Consider the following 15,082-nt stretch of genomic DNA (forward strand, 5'->3'; position numbering starts at 1 on the left):
GGAGTGTTTACTCTGACGCTGGTGCTGACAGAAGATTGTTACGCTCTGTACTTTTTCTTGAACTTTCACAAGAGCCTTTGAGTGACAAACCCTTAACTTTCACTAGGAGGTAGATGGGAGGAGCTTTGACAGACCTGCACAGAAACCCTGGGCCCGGCTACCAGCAGAGGAATGGAGGGCAGAGCTAAAGATAACACTGTAACACTCTGGAATCTTAAAGAAGAAATGACCAGCCTGAGGAGATGGCTGAGGAGATGGCCTAGGAAGCAAATCCTGTCAGATCCAGTCACCCGAGAGTCCCACCCTCTACGGCAAAACACAGACAGAACAGTGTGATGCTTGCTTTCCACCAGAAGTTACTCTCTGGAGGTTCTGTTTCCCAGCTCCACTGTTGTCTCAGACCCGTGTGAGGCAGTCTTTTGCACTCTGTTCTAGCAATCACTTAAGTCCCTTGTCTTTGTCTCCCTCCCTCCAGATCCTTTTCAAGAGCAGAGGCAAAGAGCCCCCAACGCATGCGTGCTCACTGTGCAGCCCACTAATCAGGGTGTTCTCTGAACTGGCCAGTCTCTCACTTCCTGACTCTCATCAATATGCACTGGGTATTGTGAGACAGTAGTGGGTGCCAAGAGCTAATGGTTAAGTAAGACTTTTATAGGAAATGAATCCCTGGAAGGTACCAGAGCTCAACTTCTGACACACAGGGGCTGGAGAGATGGCTCAATGGTTAAGAGCACTAGCTGCTCTTCCAGAGGTCCTGAGTTCAATTCCCAGCAACCCCATGGTGGCTCACAACCATCTGTAACAAGATCTGATACCCTCTTCTGATGTGTCTGTAAACAGCTACAGTGTAGTCATATAAAATAAATAAATCTTTAAAAACAAAACAAAGGAACAAACAAAAAAACCTTCTGACACTCATCAGTGTGGTGCCTACCAAGCAGGTCACGTGTCTTAGGAAGTAAATATCATATGACCCTAAAGCTATGAAGCTTCAAAAGCAAGTCTGATCCTGAACTTCAGCATCTGGGGGGACAGAGTTCACCTTCTCTTTCCCTCTCCTGCTAACTCCAAAGAGCAGCCCTGGGCTTTGCATGCGAAGAGTACAGGAAGTCTCTGCAAAGTGAGGAGAAGATGGCAGACTATCCAGAGACCTCAGGTCTTTGAGATTTCTTTTGGCAGCATCTGCCCATACTTGTAGCTGAAGTAGCCATCGGCCTGGAAGCAACAACCAGTGGAGACAAAAAGACCCCACAAAGTCTGCACCTGCACGGATGAGGACCAGGTAAGGAGCTTTCAGGCAGCAACTGAGTGGCTACTCTCTCTGGCAACATATCACAGCGGAAAGTGCAGTTCTAACATAGCCAGTAGACACATGCAGAGCCACAGCTTTACCCCTGCCCAGCTGTAATGGGGCACGAAATTCCATGGCAAGACTGTGCTCAAGGATGCCAAGTAGGGAGGAGCCAGTATTAGCAGCCTAAATTCTCAGCTCGACTCAGGAGGGAAATCAGGAACGGGCAAAGCATAGCTCTTGGTGACGTTACCAGCTCATGTTGGTGTGTCGCTTGCTCTTTGTGTTCCTAGGTTCAAGCACTGAGGTTAACCAGACCTTTCCCTCAATTCAGAATAGAAATCACGAAGAAAGAAGCAATAAACATCGAGATGAGGCGTTACTGGGGGCGTTGTACTCACAAAGGAGACTTGGAGTAGGATGAGAAGGGCAGGTCCTATGCATCCTTCAATGGTGCAGCCAGTTGTTTTTAGCACTGAGTTTCGCAGTTGGCTGAGGGGTGCGCTTGTGCATTGGGGTTCTCTGTGATTGGCTGGTAAGAGACAGCACGGCTGCCAACCCAGGAAGGCCTTCATAGATCAAGCCCAGACATGCTGTACTTGTGACTTCAAGGGAACCTGCAGAAGGACCAGGCAACTCCTGAGACTAGTAATTGATAGAATCAATTCCGTGAAACTGATTTGCTTTCGGTTGGGAACCCTGGTGGCAGAATTGGGACTTTCTAGCTGTGGCTCACCACTGCTTTACCGGGTAGAGTGTCCACTATTATTGGTGTCAGAGAAGACTGTGTGGGGTGCTTATAATTTCATTCCCACCCACCAACAACAGCGTTTCCATCCTCTCTAATTGCAGAGTAGCACAGAGGAGGCCTGGTGCAGTTATCCCTTGCACCATCACTTGGAGGTCCTATAGCAATCTCCACCCTCTATGATGCTAGGAGCCTGGTAAGAGTCTGCCCTTTTCAGCTGAAGTGGTGTTTGAGAAAGCTGATGAAATCAGGTGTCTATAAGAATCCTACGGTCTAATGCCCCAGACCTCCCCATTTAAAAGTAAAATAATTCAACCAGAAGAATCTCAATTGGAATAAAAAGATGAACAAACAATACCAACACGGATAGTATAGGCATGTGAGATTTTTCTGACAAAAATCTTAAGGCAGCCATAATAAAGAAAAATCCTGCAGTGAAAAATAACAAGTGTGGCAAGAAAATAGATGTAAAGAAAATTCAAATTAAACTTTAGAACTTAAAATATAACAGACTTAACAGAAAATTGTAGGAGACAGAAGAAATAAAAGTGAGTGACAACTGATTTGTCACTAGAAGCCATGAAGACCTGTAGGAAGTGGCATATTTTTCAAGCGCTTAAGAAAGAATGTCAACTTAGAGTTCTATATTGAGCAAAAATGTTGAAAAAACTGAGATAGTAAGGATATTCTTCCAGGAAGGAAAACTAAGAATTATTGTCATCAGAATGTCCTTCAATGACAGATGACATGTATCTTTCTGAGTAGAAAGGATACAGGAAGAGATCCAGGGTATCAAATAGGAAGGACAAAGGAAAGAATAAAATCATCTGTAATTACTCTGATTGTTTGTATATGCTCTGCCCAGGGAGTGGCACTATTAGAGGGTGTGGCCTTGTTGGAGTAGGTGTGTCACTGTGGGCTTGGGGTTTGTCCTAGCTGCCTGGAAGTCAGTATTCTGCTAGAAGTCTTCAGATGAAGATGTAGAACTCTCAGCTCCTCCTGCACCACAACTGCTTGGATGCTGTCATGTTCCTGACTTGATGATAATGGACTGAACATCTGAACCTGTAAGTCAGTCCCAATTAAATGGTCTCTTTATAAGACTTGCATTGGTCACAGTGTCTGTTCACAGCAGTAAACTCTAACTAGAACTGCATTGTGTCTGTTCACATAAGAGTTGCATTGGTCATGGTGTCTGTTCACAGTAGTAAAACCCTAAGACAATCACCCTTTCCTTTTCCTCGTTAGTTTTTAAACCATGTTTGGTTGTTGCAACAGACAAGTGAAAAGGACAACATTGTAGTTACCAATGTATGGAGGAGCCATTCAAAGAAACCGCCATTGGGAGAGGTAGCACTGCAGAAAAGTAGGTTGATGTTTTCTTCATTGTTAACTCGACTGGATGAGGAATCACCTAAGAGACGCACCGCTCAGTATTCTTGTGTTTCCAGAGAGGTTTGACTGAGAGGGGAAGACATGTCCTCAATGTGGGTGGTATTATCCCACAGTTTGGGGTCCTGCCAGAAGCCATCAGCTTTTGGCTCCAGAGCTGTCTAGGACAAAATCCATAGTTTTAGTGGGAAGCATCAGCTCTCTTGATTGATGGAATAACCAAACAGCACCATCAATTTTTCCTCAAATAATACAAGTGATTGCTATTCAGTGATTAAGGAGCAAGTAATCATCATATTGATGAAGGAATTTGTTACTATAATTGAAAATTACACACACAATTCTCTAGGCCCATGTGGGTTTGCTGGAAAATTCTACTAAACAATGATACTTTTTTTTTTTAAAGACAGGGTTTTTCTGTGTGTAGCCTTGGCTGTCCTGGGACTTGCTTTACAAAGTCTCTAGACTGGGCTGGCCTTGAACCTCTGCTCTGAGTGCTGGGATTAAAGGCTTACACTATAATGGTAGTGTAGACATAGATTGTTATACAATCCCTTGCAGGCAAATAGAGTTGACACTGTCCAGAACCACCTTGTGAAGTTAGTCCTATCTGATGCTAGGGCAATGACGTTGAGGAGAAAGCTGCAGATCCGTGGCCATGGGAATACAAGAGAAAAAAAAAATCAAGGCATCACCACAGATAGTTCTGAAGACAGACTGTGTGCCAGGCCAAGAGCATTCAAAGTCAATTTGAAAATTAAATGTATTTATTAGGCTAAAGAAGAAAAATGATGTGATCACATCAGTCATACAGAAAGATCATTTGGTAATTTTTAATGCCCATTCATGATAAAAAAAATATCCCCCCCAGAGAGGACTACATAAGCCCCCTTAGCTTATTAACGAGAGCCACACGAGCTAAGAGAGCTTACCAGGACAGATGTGGCCATTAAGGAGCAACAGGGGGAGCCTGTCTGACGATGGACAGACTGTGTCAATAACAGCATCCTGAGGTGAAACCCTGTGAGTAACAAGACACCACCATGGGGCTGGGAGATGGCTCAGTGGTTAAGAACACTGACTGCTCTTCCAGAGGTCCTGAGTTCAATTCCCAGCAACCACATGGTGGCTCACAACCATCTGTAATGGGGATCCGATGCCCTCTTCTGGTGTGTCTGAAGACAGTTACAGTGTACTTATATACATAAGATAAATAAGTCTTCAAGACACCACCATAAGAGTAAGGGTGTGTAATATAACTGCATTATGAGCCAAAATGACCTACGAGATGACACTGTCCAGGTTACCTTGTGAACTTAATCCATGAATGGCTACTTACTTACATGAGATTCCTAGACAAGTTCATCTATGGAAGACAGAACCCAGAACAGAGAGAGATATCTGTTGGCAGAGAGGGGTAATTTGGGTGTGTGTGTGTGTGTTAGTATTTTGTGTAAAGTTTTAATATGCAAATATACAATTGATGTAGTTTAGTGTGTATTATACAAATGATATATATATATATATATATATATATAATATAGAGATCTAATTATATAGGTAAGTCTGAGAAGGACTCTACTGGCTTCAAAAATTATTTTCACCTCCCCTATTATGTCTCAAACACACATACAAGCATCTTTTCTTCTAGTGTTCGAAGGTGGCATAGTGCCTTTTAAATGAACACTTGGCTATAAGATGTTATCTTGACTGATTCCGCCAAAATCCTGGTAATTCCACACATGACAAATCAAATCTTGTCATGGGCTTTTCTCTGTACCTCTCATTCAGCACATGGGCACAGGTTGACAACCCAGAAGAAACCCCCAAAAGAACTGTGAGATGGTATTGGCGATCAGGGAGAGAGACCTGCTGCTAGGACAGTGAGGATGGCGAGCGCAGCAGACCGACCCTACAGTAACGGGAGAGCGCCAGCAGAGGGCGACTGCAAATATTCTAGGAAAGGGTGGGCTCCGAGGTCTCACAGGTACAGGGTCATAGCAGTGTCTGAATCAGGGTAAATGGTTAATACTTTTGTTTTCCTGAGGCCAGAATGAAACTCCCTTCATCAGGAAAACAGGGTACCCTCCATCAGGATGAGCTAAGCCCCAGTGACCAAAAGATAGCCAGTCTGCTGTTGTTACACACTCACAGTAGTACAGGTTATGCCTGCCCACCCTGCACTACAAGCCTGAACCAGTTCATTCATGGCACTCTGCCTCTCATCCCCAAACACCAGCCCCTGCCGTGTGTCTCTCGGGGACCTCTCCAATTTAGCAGTGATTAATTTAAATAAAAAGCCTAACACCAGACTCAGGCAAATATGTTTAATTTCTTAAAATAACTGATGGCAAAATAAAATATTTACATCACATCATACTGTGTAAACATGTAAGGTCTCTGTACAAAGAAATATACATGCAAAAAAAATAATGTAAAAACTTTTAACTGAAATAATCAAAGGGACGGTACACAAATAAAAGTTATGAGGTTACAGATACACATCCAGTTTTTGAATCCAATTTTTCTTAAAAAGTTTCTGTACAATTTTACAAAGAAACAAACAAAAACCCAACAGAAGAATAAATAAAATACGTTGGAAACTGCAAAGCTGAGTTATGCCCGTTTATGGCTCACGACCCAGATGTCTCGCTGCCTTGGGAAGCAAGCCGGTCTCTTTTTTAGTGTATTTCACACAATAAAGGTAAAAAGACATCCAGAAAAATCCAAGTGTGCCAGAAATCCAACTTCTGTGGTGAAGGCCTTCCCGCACCAGAGCCAGCTCTGCCACGTGACTCGGGCACTGTGCACCAGCCTCGGGGCGGCCAGTACTTGATTGGCTTTCTTACCAAAAGCTTAAAATCCAGCCAATTATTTTTATACAGAAAGTTGAATGTCAAAAAGTCTAAAAAGTAGTAAATGTTCAGACTGATTTCTGGGAAAAAAATAATACTTTGGCATTCTGAATAATAGCATAATAAAATTTAAAACATTACCCTATTATCCAGTTTTATATTCAGAGTATGAAATCACTTTTTACAGTCCTCAAAGCTGACAAATTTCACGAAGAGTTAAGTATCCTTGACTGATGGCACAGGGCTACGACCCACCCCCAACACACACAGAACCATAAAGCTCACTTGCGAAGAATGTGCTTTTTCTATATATTTATTACAGGTACAACAGAAGTCTTCATAAATAGTTGCAGAAAATGTTAAAGTCACAACATTGCACATGGTATGAAATTAAAAAAAAAACAAAACAAACAAAAAACCAAAAAAAAAAAAAAACCCCAATGAGTGCATTTACAGTATTTTCATCTGACTGTATACCGTTCAACAATCTGATTGACGGCTTGGGGTGGGGCTAGGGAGGGGGCAGTGGGACTGGACCCAGCCTAAAGTCTCCATTGGATGGGCAGACCCCATCAGACCCCCGAGAGGAAGGCCCAGGTGGTGGGTAGGAGGGGAAGGGATGGGGGACGCCAGACAAAAGGCAGGAAGAGTCTTATGTACAAGTAAGGCCTACATTTCATCAGAGCAAAACCATTCATTACATTTTATGCAAAAGATTGAGGTTGAATGCACGTTTCAGAAGCCAAGTCTGGTGCCCGGCAAGTTGTATCCAGACGAGGCCGTTGGAAAAGCTCAGTGCCACGTGGACGCCTAGCACTGGCCGAGGCCATGGGAGTGGCTACCACCTGACTCGTCTTTCCTAGAAATGCACAGTATCTCAGTTTGGTGTAACACCAGTGGTCTGAACATAGGCATAGGTGTCCTTGAATAAATCTTGAAAATGTTAAATTTGCAAAATTCTATCCATGTTCGTTTAAAAAAGTATCTCTTTATTTATTTTTTTTTTTGCAGGAACCTGAATAAGATACTGTGGTACAGCAATGTGATCTCTGCCTGTGCAGAGCGTAACTGAAGGTCCTCCACCCCAGTGCAGCGTGCAGCTCTGAGCCCGAGCGCGGCCGAGCACAGCTCACTTGGAATGCCATTTCACACGATGAACGGCCGGCGGCCGGCCAGTTAGTTTGGTTTGGTTTCCTCTTCAAAATTCAAATTAACAGCTGATTGGCAGGTGAAAGAGAATGAGAAAGAACTTCAAGATAGGTCAAACTCTAGGCAGAAGCCTGCTCTGTAAGAAGTTTTTAATGCTACGGATAGGTCGAACATCATTCTGGTGTTTGCGCCGCTCAATGAAGGAGGTCAGTCTGGACGTGTCGAGGACGCCCGTGCCTTTGCCGCTGCCGTTACCTGCCTGCAGCCACTGCTCCTGTAGGGCCAGTGCAGCCGAGGGACGCTTGGCGGGGTCCTCCTGCAGGAGGAAGCACACGAATTCCTTGGCCTTCTGGCTAACTCCTTGAAAGTAGTCCTCTGGGAAGCTGAAGTCCAGTCGGCAAATGTTCAGGCAGGTCTCTTCCACGCTGTCATCCAAGAAGGGGGACACGCCGCTGAGCAGCACGTACGTGAGCACCCCAACGCTCCACGTGTCCGCGGTCAGGGAGACAGGGTTCCCAAGAATGATTTCCGGGGCTGCAAACTCGGGGTTCCCCAGCAACTGGTGGATGTAGTAGGTGGTGTTGAGCTGGACAGCGTCTCCAAAGTCAGTGAGTTTAATGGTTGGCTTGGCCAAACTCTGATCCACCAAGATGTTCTCAGGCTGCAACGGAGGAGGAGACACCGTCATTTGCAAACATCCCCAACCCATGTTCAGTCTGACTGCTGTCAGGATCCTACGGGAAGGCAGAAGTCAGCCACCCAAAGGAAGTTCTCTGGGCCAGCAAGGGACAGGTTGGAGAAGAACAACCCCCTAGGGGTGGCTCTCAGCTTTAGGGTTCAAATAGCCTAGCTCAACACTGTCTCCTCTCCACAAGGCACCCTCACGTGAGCAGATTCCACACCAACTTGGCTGTACTGACAGGAACTTCCTAAATATCTCCTGACCCAACAGATTTAACTACTAGTACTGTCCGGTTGAGTTTACTGAAGGCAACTCAAGGAGAGAGATCAGGAATCTGTTCCCGTGTCCTCCTCTCCCCAGTTGCCTCCAGGCTCAGGCAGGGAGCAAGACTCTAGCATCCCACATGGCCTGACCAGACCTCCCTTGCTCAGCCCTTCGCCTGCCAACCTTTAGGTCCAGGTGTGCTATCCTGCAGTTGTGAAGGTATCGGACGGCTTCCAGAACTTCCCCCAGGTGCGCTCTGACCTTCCCTTCGGTGAGACTTCCCCATCGTACCACACAGTCTAGGAGGCGACCTTGGTCAGCCCTACAAAGTAAGAAGGACATTTGTCATGATGCCTTTCAACTCACAGGCCATTTTAGGGAGAAATCAACCTTGCCATCTCAGGACTGTATCTCCACTGGATGGCATGGTACAGGGAGGGGGTTCTGGCCCCCTCACTGAGGTGACCCAAGTGGATGGTAATGGCAGGGGAGAGCTGCAGCCAGGGATTGCAACCCTGTTGTTTGTTGCTATTGCAAACTGCTGGGCAGTACCTATGCAGGGATACAGATAACTCTTGTAGGAAGGAAGGGTCACCCACCTCACTTTGCCTGCGCGTCCTTCCTTACAGATGCCATGCCACATGAAGATGGGTGAGACCATGTTGACAAAAGCCACATGCTCGGACAATATTCATGCTTAGTCAAGAGCTACCCTAATCTGAACTGATTTTTAATATTAAATGGATACAAGGTTCTAAACTTAAAGTTTAGTAGTGTCTATTCCTTCAACCTTCAGCACCTGAGAAGGGTGTGTCATTGTCCTGTATCGGAGCTGAGGAAGCAGAGGCAGAGACTCACATTTTCTGGGGTCTCAGGGCTCGTTAACGGCTGCTATTGGGTGGAGACTGCTGTGCACAGCCCGCTGTTCTCGAAGGGAAGTTTATAGGAAGTTGGACCACCTGTCCAGCAAGGAATGGTCACGAGGGGGAAATTGTGACACGCTCTAGTGAAAATTAATTCTGTTAATAGCCTGGTGAGGCTACTGTGGTGGTTAGATGAGAATGGCCGCCATACGCTTACATACTTGAATGCTTGTCTCCAGTAGGTAGAACTGTTCGGGAAGGATTAGGACGTGTGGCCTTGTTGGAGGTGTGTCACTAAGGGTGAGCACTGAGGGTTCAAAAGCCCACACCATTACCGCTTAGATGTCCCGCCCCTTCCTCCTTGTGCTCATGGATCAGACAGATAGAAGTGCTGTTACCGCTCCAGCACCATGCCTGCCTGCTGGCCATCATGCTTCCGGCTATGGCAGTCATGGACTCTAACCCCATGGAATGGCGAATCCTTAATCTCAATGTTTTCTTCTATAAGATGTCTTAGTCACAATGTTTTGTCATGGCAATGGAAAAGTTGCCAAGAGATACATCATGCAATTTTCCAGTAAAAAAAGAAGTGAGAGTTGGGGAACCTGGGGTGTGGTCAGTGATCTAGTCCTTGCCAGGCACTGGGTCCAACTTTTTACTGTAAAATCAATACATTCCCTTCAACATCTGCAGTTGAAAGAGACGCAAGTTTAGACAAAGGCTGTGGTGACTTCTGACAAGGACTTGAGTGAGTTTACTTGTTCAGAATCCCCATGGAAGGTGGGCAGTAGCTGCTGGTCATCAAGCTTAGCCAGACAGCATCCTAGGCATGGGGCTCAGATGTTGGTTCTCCACACGTACTGCATCATTTTAGCTCCTGCCATCAGCAGCTGTGCATTGAAAGACACCGAGGATGAGGGGGCTGGAGAGATGGCTCAGTAGTGAGGAGCTCTAGTTGTTCTTGCAGGACCCAGGTTTGATTCCCAACACTCAAAGGGTTTTGCCCATGACTAGAAGTTGTATTAGTTCTATGAACGCTAAAGTCACAGAGCCCATTTTTCTCAGAGGTCAAACAGGATCAGTGCTGGGAGCCAAGGCAACAAGGACAGGGGGCAGGGAGGTTGGGTACGCACAATTCCAAAACCAGGACGTAACTGGTGGGGGTCTCGAAGGTGTCTAGAAGGCTCACGAAGAGGGGGTGCTGGAGGTTCTGCAGGATGCCAAGCTCATGAGTGACCTGGTCACGCTTCATCAACTTCTTGTTCACAAACTTTGTGGCCACTGCTCGTTTGGTTCCCTTCTGGTCACATTTCTTAACTACAGCAAATCTGCCCCTGTAACAATCCATCATGAAGAAATTACATGGGGCCACGTCCATGGGACTTGACACCTATGCACAGATCCGCCTTTGGAAAGGACATGATGCCAACCCAGCCACTGCACAGCCCTTCCCTTCCTAACAGCAGCTCCATTTCTCAGGCTGGGACTGGACCGGCCTTGGGCTTCCTGAGCCCTGAATGAGGTGGAAGAGTGGCTCAAGAGAATCTTGCCCTCGCCATGCAGCGTCTACCTTTGTCCCCTGAAGAACTTCACCATTCTGAGGCTATGGAAATCGCCCACAGTTGACAGTGTCCCTCCCACTTCTGAGGAAAGGATCGTGCACTGTTGGTTTAAGCTTGTTTGTGGGGTAGGCAAGTTGTCTCTAATTGCTGTCAGGTATCTGGTACTGCATCTCACGTGCACGCACACCCGGAGCCTGGGCTGCACCTTGACTTTGGGTGGATAAGATGACCTTGCTCTCACCGTAAGCACATTCTACAAACCCTGGGGCAATGAATGCAAGTGGTATATATAGGCAGGGCAGGCTGTGGGGAAGTGGAGTGTCAGTGGGTGGCGACCCAGTAACTATTCACTGTGGAACACGGAGAGAGCACAGTTGCTGGCTTCTGTCATGACATCTTTCCCGTCAGGATAGATTGAAACCCTCTAAAACTATGAGCTAGAGGAAACCTGTTCTCTCTTTTAAGCTGTTTCTGTCAGGTACTGTCACAGGAACATAAAGCCACTAACACCAAACACAAGACAGTCACTTCTATTGGTGGCAACATTCTGTTTTCAGCCTCGGGACAGTGAGCGATCTTACTTTTGTGGAAGGGGCTCTGGGCTTCATGTCCTACCTGCCGAGCTCAGCCACCTCACTGTAGAAGGCGTCGAAGTTGTCCTTCCAGGTCACCACGATCCCATCACTCCCTGGACCTGCAAGAAGAACACCACTTCGCCTGAGTGCATCAGTTTTTCCTTCCTAAAGTTATGTCTCCATCAACAGCCTTCAGATGGTGGTCCTCTTCCCTCTGCTCCAATGCTGGCATTACAGTGTGAGTCTCCACTTGGCTCCTGAGTGCACCTGAAGCAGAGCTTTTTGTAAGAAGTCACAGATCTGCTCTATCCAGCACAGCCACCACAAGTGGCCATCGAGCACCTCTGACAGGTAAATGCTCTCGTGCTGCAATAAGACAGATGCCAGGACCCTGAACACGGACAGACGATGTGAACTATCTCGTGAACGCTTTACAGGCATAGATTTCATGTTAGAATCCAACACTGTGGATATATTAGATTAAGTCAAATACTAGTTAAATCAACTTACTTTTATTTCAAAATGTAAAACTATACCTGAGTTGTGTGTCTATGTGCTTGAGTGTATATGTGTACGTGTGCATGTGCTTGTGTGGAGGACGCAGGGAGCCCCACTCCATTACTCTCTGCCTATTTCCTAGACATTTTCTCTCTGAGCTTGGAGAACCCCAGCCTCCCTCTGTCTTTGCCCCTCCCAGCACTGGGTTTCATTTCCCATAACCATGCCTGGAGGTTTATCTAGTTCTGGGGATTCAGACTCAGGCCATTATGCTTGCCTAGAAAGCAGCTCTTACCCCAAGCCATCTTCCCAGCCTGGTGATTTACAGTGTTCTGTTCACCCAGGCTCGGCCTGCAAACTCTGCGTGTTTACATATCCTTTAGAGACTGAGGGTTCCACTATGCTTTCTTAATGTCCAGTCTTTTAGAGTAAGTAAATTATGGACATGGACAGTTTGTCACACTTGTGCCAGATGGATGTCATTTGTTAGTAGTAAGTGTGCTGTCATGTAAGCCCTAAGGAAACAAGATGCTTTTTCTAAACAGCTATGCAGAAGGCGTCAACAAGACTCCCACAGTGCCAACACCATGAGTTGACATGCCAATGTGTATGAAGGGAATTTCATAAGGGCTCACCCCTATTTGAAGAGCTACAGGCAATTCATGGGTCAGAGGGAGGGAGGGAGGGAGGGAGGGAGGGAGGGAGGGAGGGAGAGAGAGAGAGAGAGAGAGAGAGAGAGAGAGAGAGAGAGAGAGAGAGTGTCCCTGATAGGTTATCCTATCCCAGGTGGTCATCTCAACATTCAAGCAGCAGTAAATGGGCACGGGTGGCTTTGTCTTTTACTGTCTATTGTATTGCTAACTGGGGGAAGGGGAGGACCTGGAGTGTGCAGTAGTCCCTGTGATCCTGACCCCAAGCTAGTTCTGATGGGTGAATAAAGATGTCAACAACCAATAGATGGGCAAAAGAGGGTGGGCTTGGGATTGGAGGAAAACCACCGAGAGGAGAGGAAGGTAGGGGAGGAGAACCTGCCATCAGTTAGCTGAGCCATAAAAACTGTGGCCCTGAGGGCTGGCTGAGTGGAGTTAAGAGCAGCCCAGATGAAACTGTCTTTCATTCAGGAACTAATTGGTTAAAGGTGGGGTAGAAACCTAGAGACAGGATTAAAATGATTTCTACAACAGAGAGATTCGTGTGTGAGTGTGTGAGTGTGTGTGTGTGTGAGTGTGCGTGTGCGCGAGTGTGTGTGTATGTGTGTGTGAGTGTGTGTGTATGTGAGTGTGTGTGTATGTGAGTGTGCGTGTGTGCGCGTGTGTGAGTATGTATGTGTGTGTGTGTGTAAGTGTGTGTGTGTGTGAGTGTGTGTGTGTATGTGTGTGTGTGTGTGTGTGTGACAATAATAAAGAAGAGGTACTGAGTTTGTGCATGGGTGGTGGGTGTGGAAGAAGCTGGAGCAGGAAGAGTGAAATGATGTAAGCAGAGTACATGGAATATTAAAAAGCTTTTAATTAAAATTATAAACACTGGATTTCTCTCACATAAGATCAAACATTTTCCCTTTAAATCTTCCAATGCAAAAATCTCCCAAGATATTTTAGTCTTCCAAATATTGCACATACACAGAAGAGTGAAACAAGTCGAGTCTCTGATCCCCAAGCAGTTCAGGAAATGGCCTCACAAGGACTCGAAGCATGGCTCCTCGCCACAGCTCCTCTTTTTCACTGAGGGGACCCTTGCCTGACCTGCTCCATTGACAGGAGCATGCATGCATCTTCGAGGAGTCAGGACTGACCACTCTAGCCTCACGAGTTGCAACTCTCCGGCCCTGAGCCAGTTGTGGCCATGGTGTCAACATGTCCAAAAGGGCAGAAAGAGCGGGAGCAACACTCTGAAGAGCACAAGGCAAAAGAACAATCTACACAGGACAGCTCACTGGGGGAACTGACTAAAATTAATCACTAAAACCACACACTACCAATACCCACAGATCAAGTGGCTTCTCAGGGTGCGGTTTGGAAATCAGAAAACTGTGGAGAGCCTGTCCAACAAGATGGAGTTTTCTAAAGACCTTGAAGACTCTGTGATAGGAACCTACTCATTTTTTTTCTGTCATTTTTCTGTCCAGATCCACATGGAACAAATAGGACTGTGACTCTCTGAGTTGTTGGCAGTAGCTTATTAAGAACCAACTCTATAGTTTGCACGATTCTTTTTAAATGAGAAAATCAGTGATTCTTTACTTTGAACTTGAAGATCTTGCTCTTCTTAAGGTCACAATTCCAGAACTATAACATGCCCTTTCTATGATTTAATTAAACTTTGCTTACCATCTTCACTCTAGAACTCAATTCGCCATTTAGTTTGATTTTTATTTGCCCTGTTGGAAGTGGTTGATGACAGGCAGGCACTTGGAGCTGCCTGATGCAGCCAGTTCGCCTCAGTGGGCATTGCTGGAACCCAGTCCATTTGTGCTCTGCTCTGAGCACCTACCCAAATTAAACAGTTATAGGAACTAGGTGAGGTAGGATTCTGACTACAGAGCCAGGAGACTAGCTGCAGAGGACACAGCATCCTGCTGGGCTGTAGGTGTGCTGGGGTCACGGACAAGCAGGTCCCTGGGAGTGCTCCCCTAGCTGGATTTGGGGAAGTCACTGGGCTCAGCAGCCCACACACACCTCACTGAAGGCTGTGTTGAGATCCTAGACAGGTCTGGACCTACAAAACCACTTCCTTTTCACTCACGTGCTTCATGAAGCAACTTAGCCTCAGTAGACAAGAAGACATGTTTTTAAGTACTGAGGACGTGAGCGCACACTGCAGCTCAGGGAAGTCACTAGGGACTCAAGTGCCCAATGGCACAGTCATAGGCCTTAATGCGTACTTTCACAAAGGAGTCCCCTCTGAATTCCTTCAAGGTGCTTCTTGTGACACTGTCTGGCACATGAGCCTCTTCTGGACATGTACCCCTTCCGTGTTCTAAGCTTCTGGGCATTCCAGGTGTGGTAGAGGCACTGACTGAGGGGATGTCGGCAGAGGTGCCATGCCCCAGGTGGCTTACCTAGAACCCTCAGACTGGCAGAAGACGAGGCTGAACCCATGTCGTTCACAGCGATGCAGGTGTAGACACCATCATCTTCTGTGCTCACACCAATGATCTTCAGAGTGGCCTCCCCAACGTCACTGTCGCACATGTGAGGACACGC

General features: G+C 46.4%; 1 protein-coding gene across 3 annotated transcripts in view; it reads right to left on the minus strand.

The window, feature by feature from the left end:
* Positions 1–5,744: 5,744 nt before the first annotated feature.
* Positions 5,745–15,082, minus strand: part of Trio (trio Rho guanine nucleotide exchange factor) — a 295,435-nt gene continuing 286,097 nt past the window's right edge. For all 3 annotated transcript variants that reach the window (XR_015662892.1, XM_087621836.1, NM_001107658.3), the window contains 5 exon segments: positions 14,938–15,059; positions 11,422–11,500; positions 10,378–10,578; positions 8,565–8,703; positions 5,745–8,096 (listed from right to left, as the gene is read on the minus strand). Coding sequence is in view for 2 of the 3 variants with exons in the window: in XM_087621836.1 (XP_087477962.1) it covers positions 7,548–8,096; positions 8,565–8,703; positions 10,378–10,578; positions 11,422–11,500; positions 14,938–15,059 (1,090 nt within the window). In the remaining variant the exon portion in view is untranslated.

Source organism: Rattus norvegicus, chromosome 2, assembly GCF_021556685.1.
Source record: "Rattus norvegicus strain SHRSP/BbbUtx chromosome 2, alternate assembly SHRSP_T2T, whole genome shotgun sequence".
In the NCBI taxonomy this organism is placed as follows: domain Eukaryota; kingdom Metazoa; phylum Chordata; class Mammalia; order Rodentia; family Muridae; genus Rattus; species Rattus norvegicus.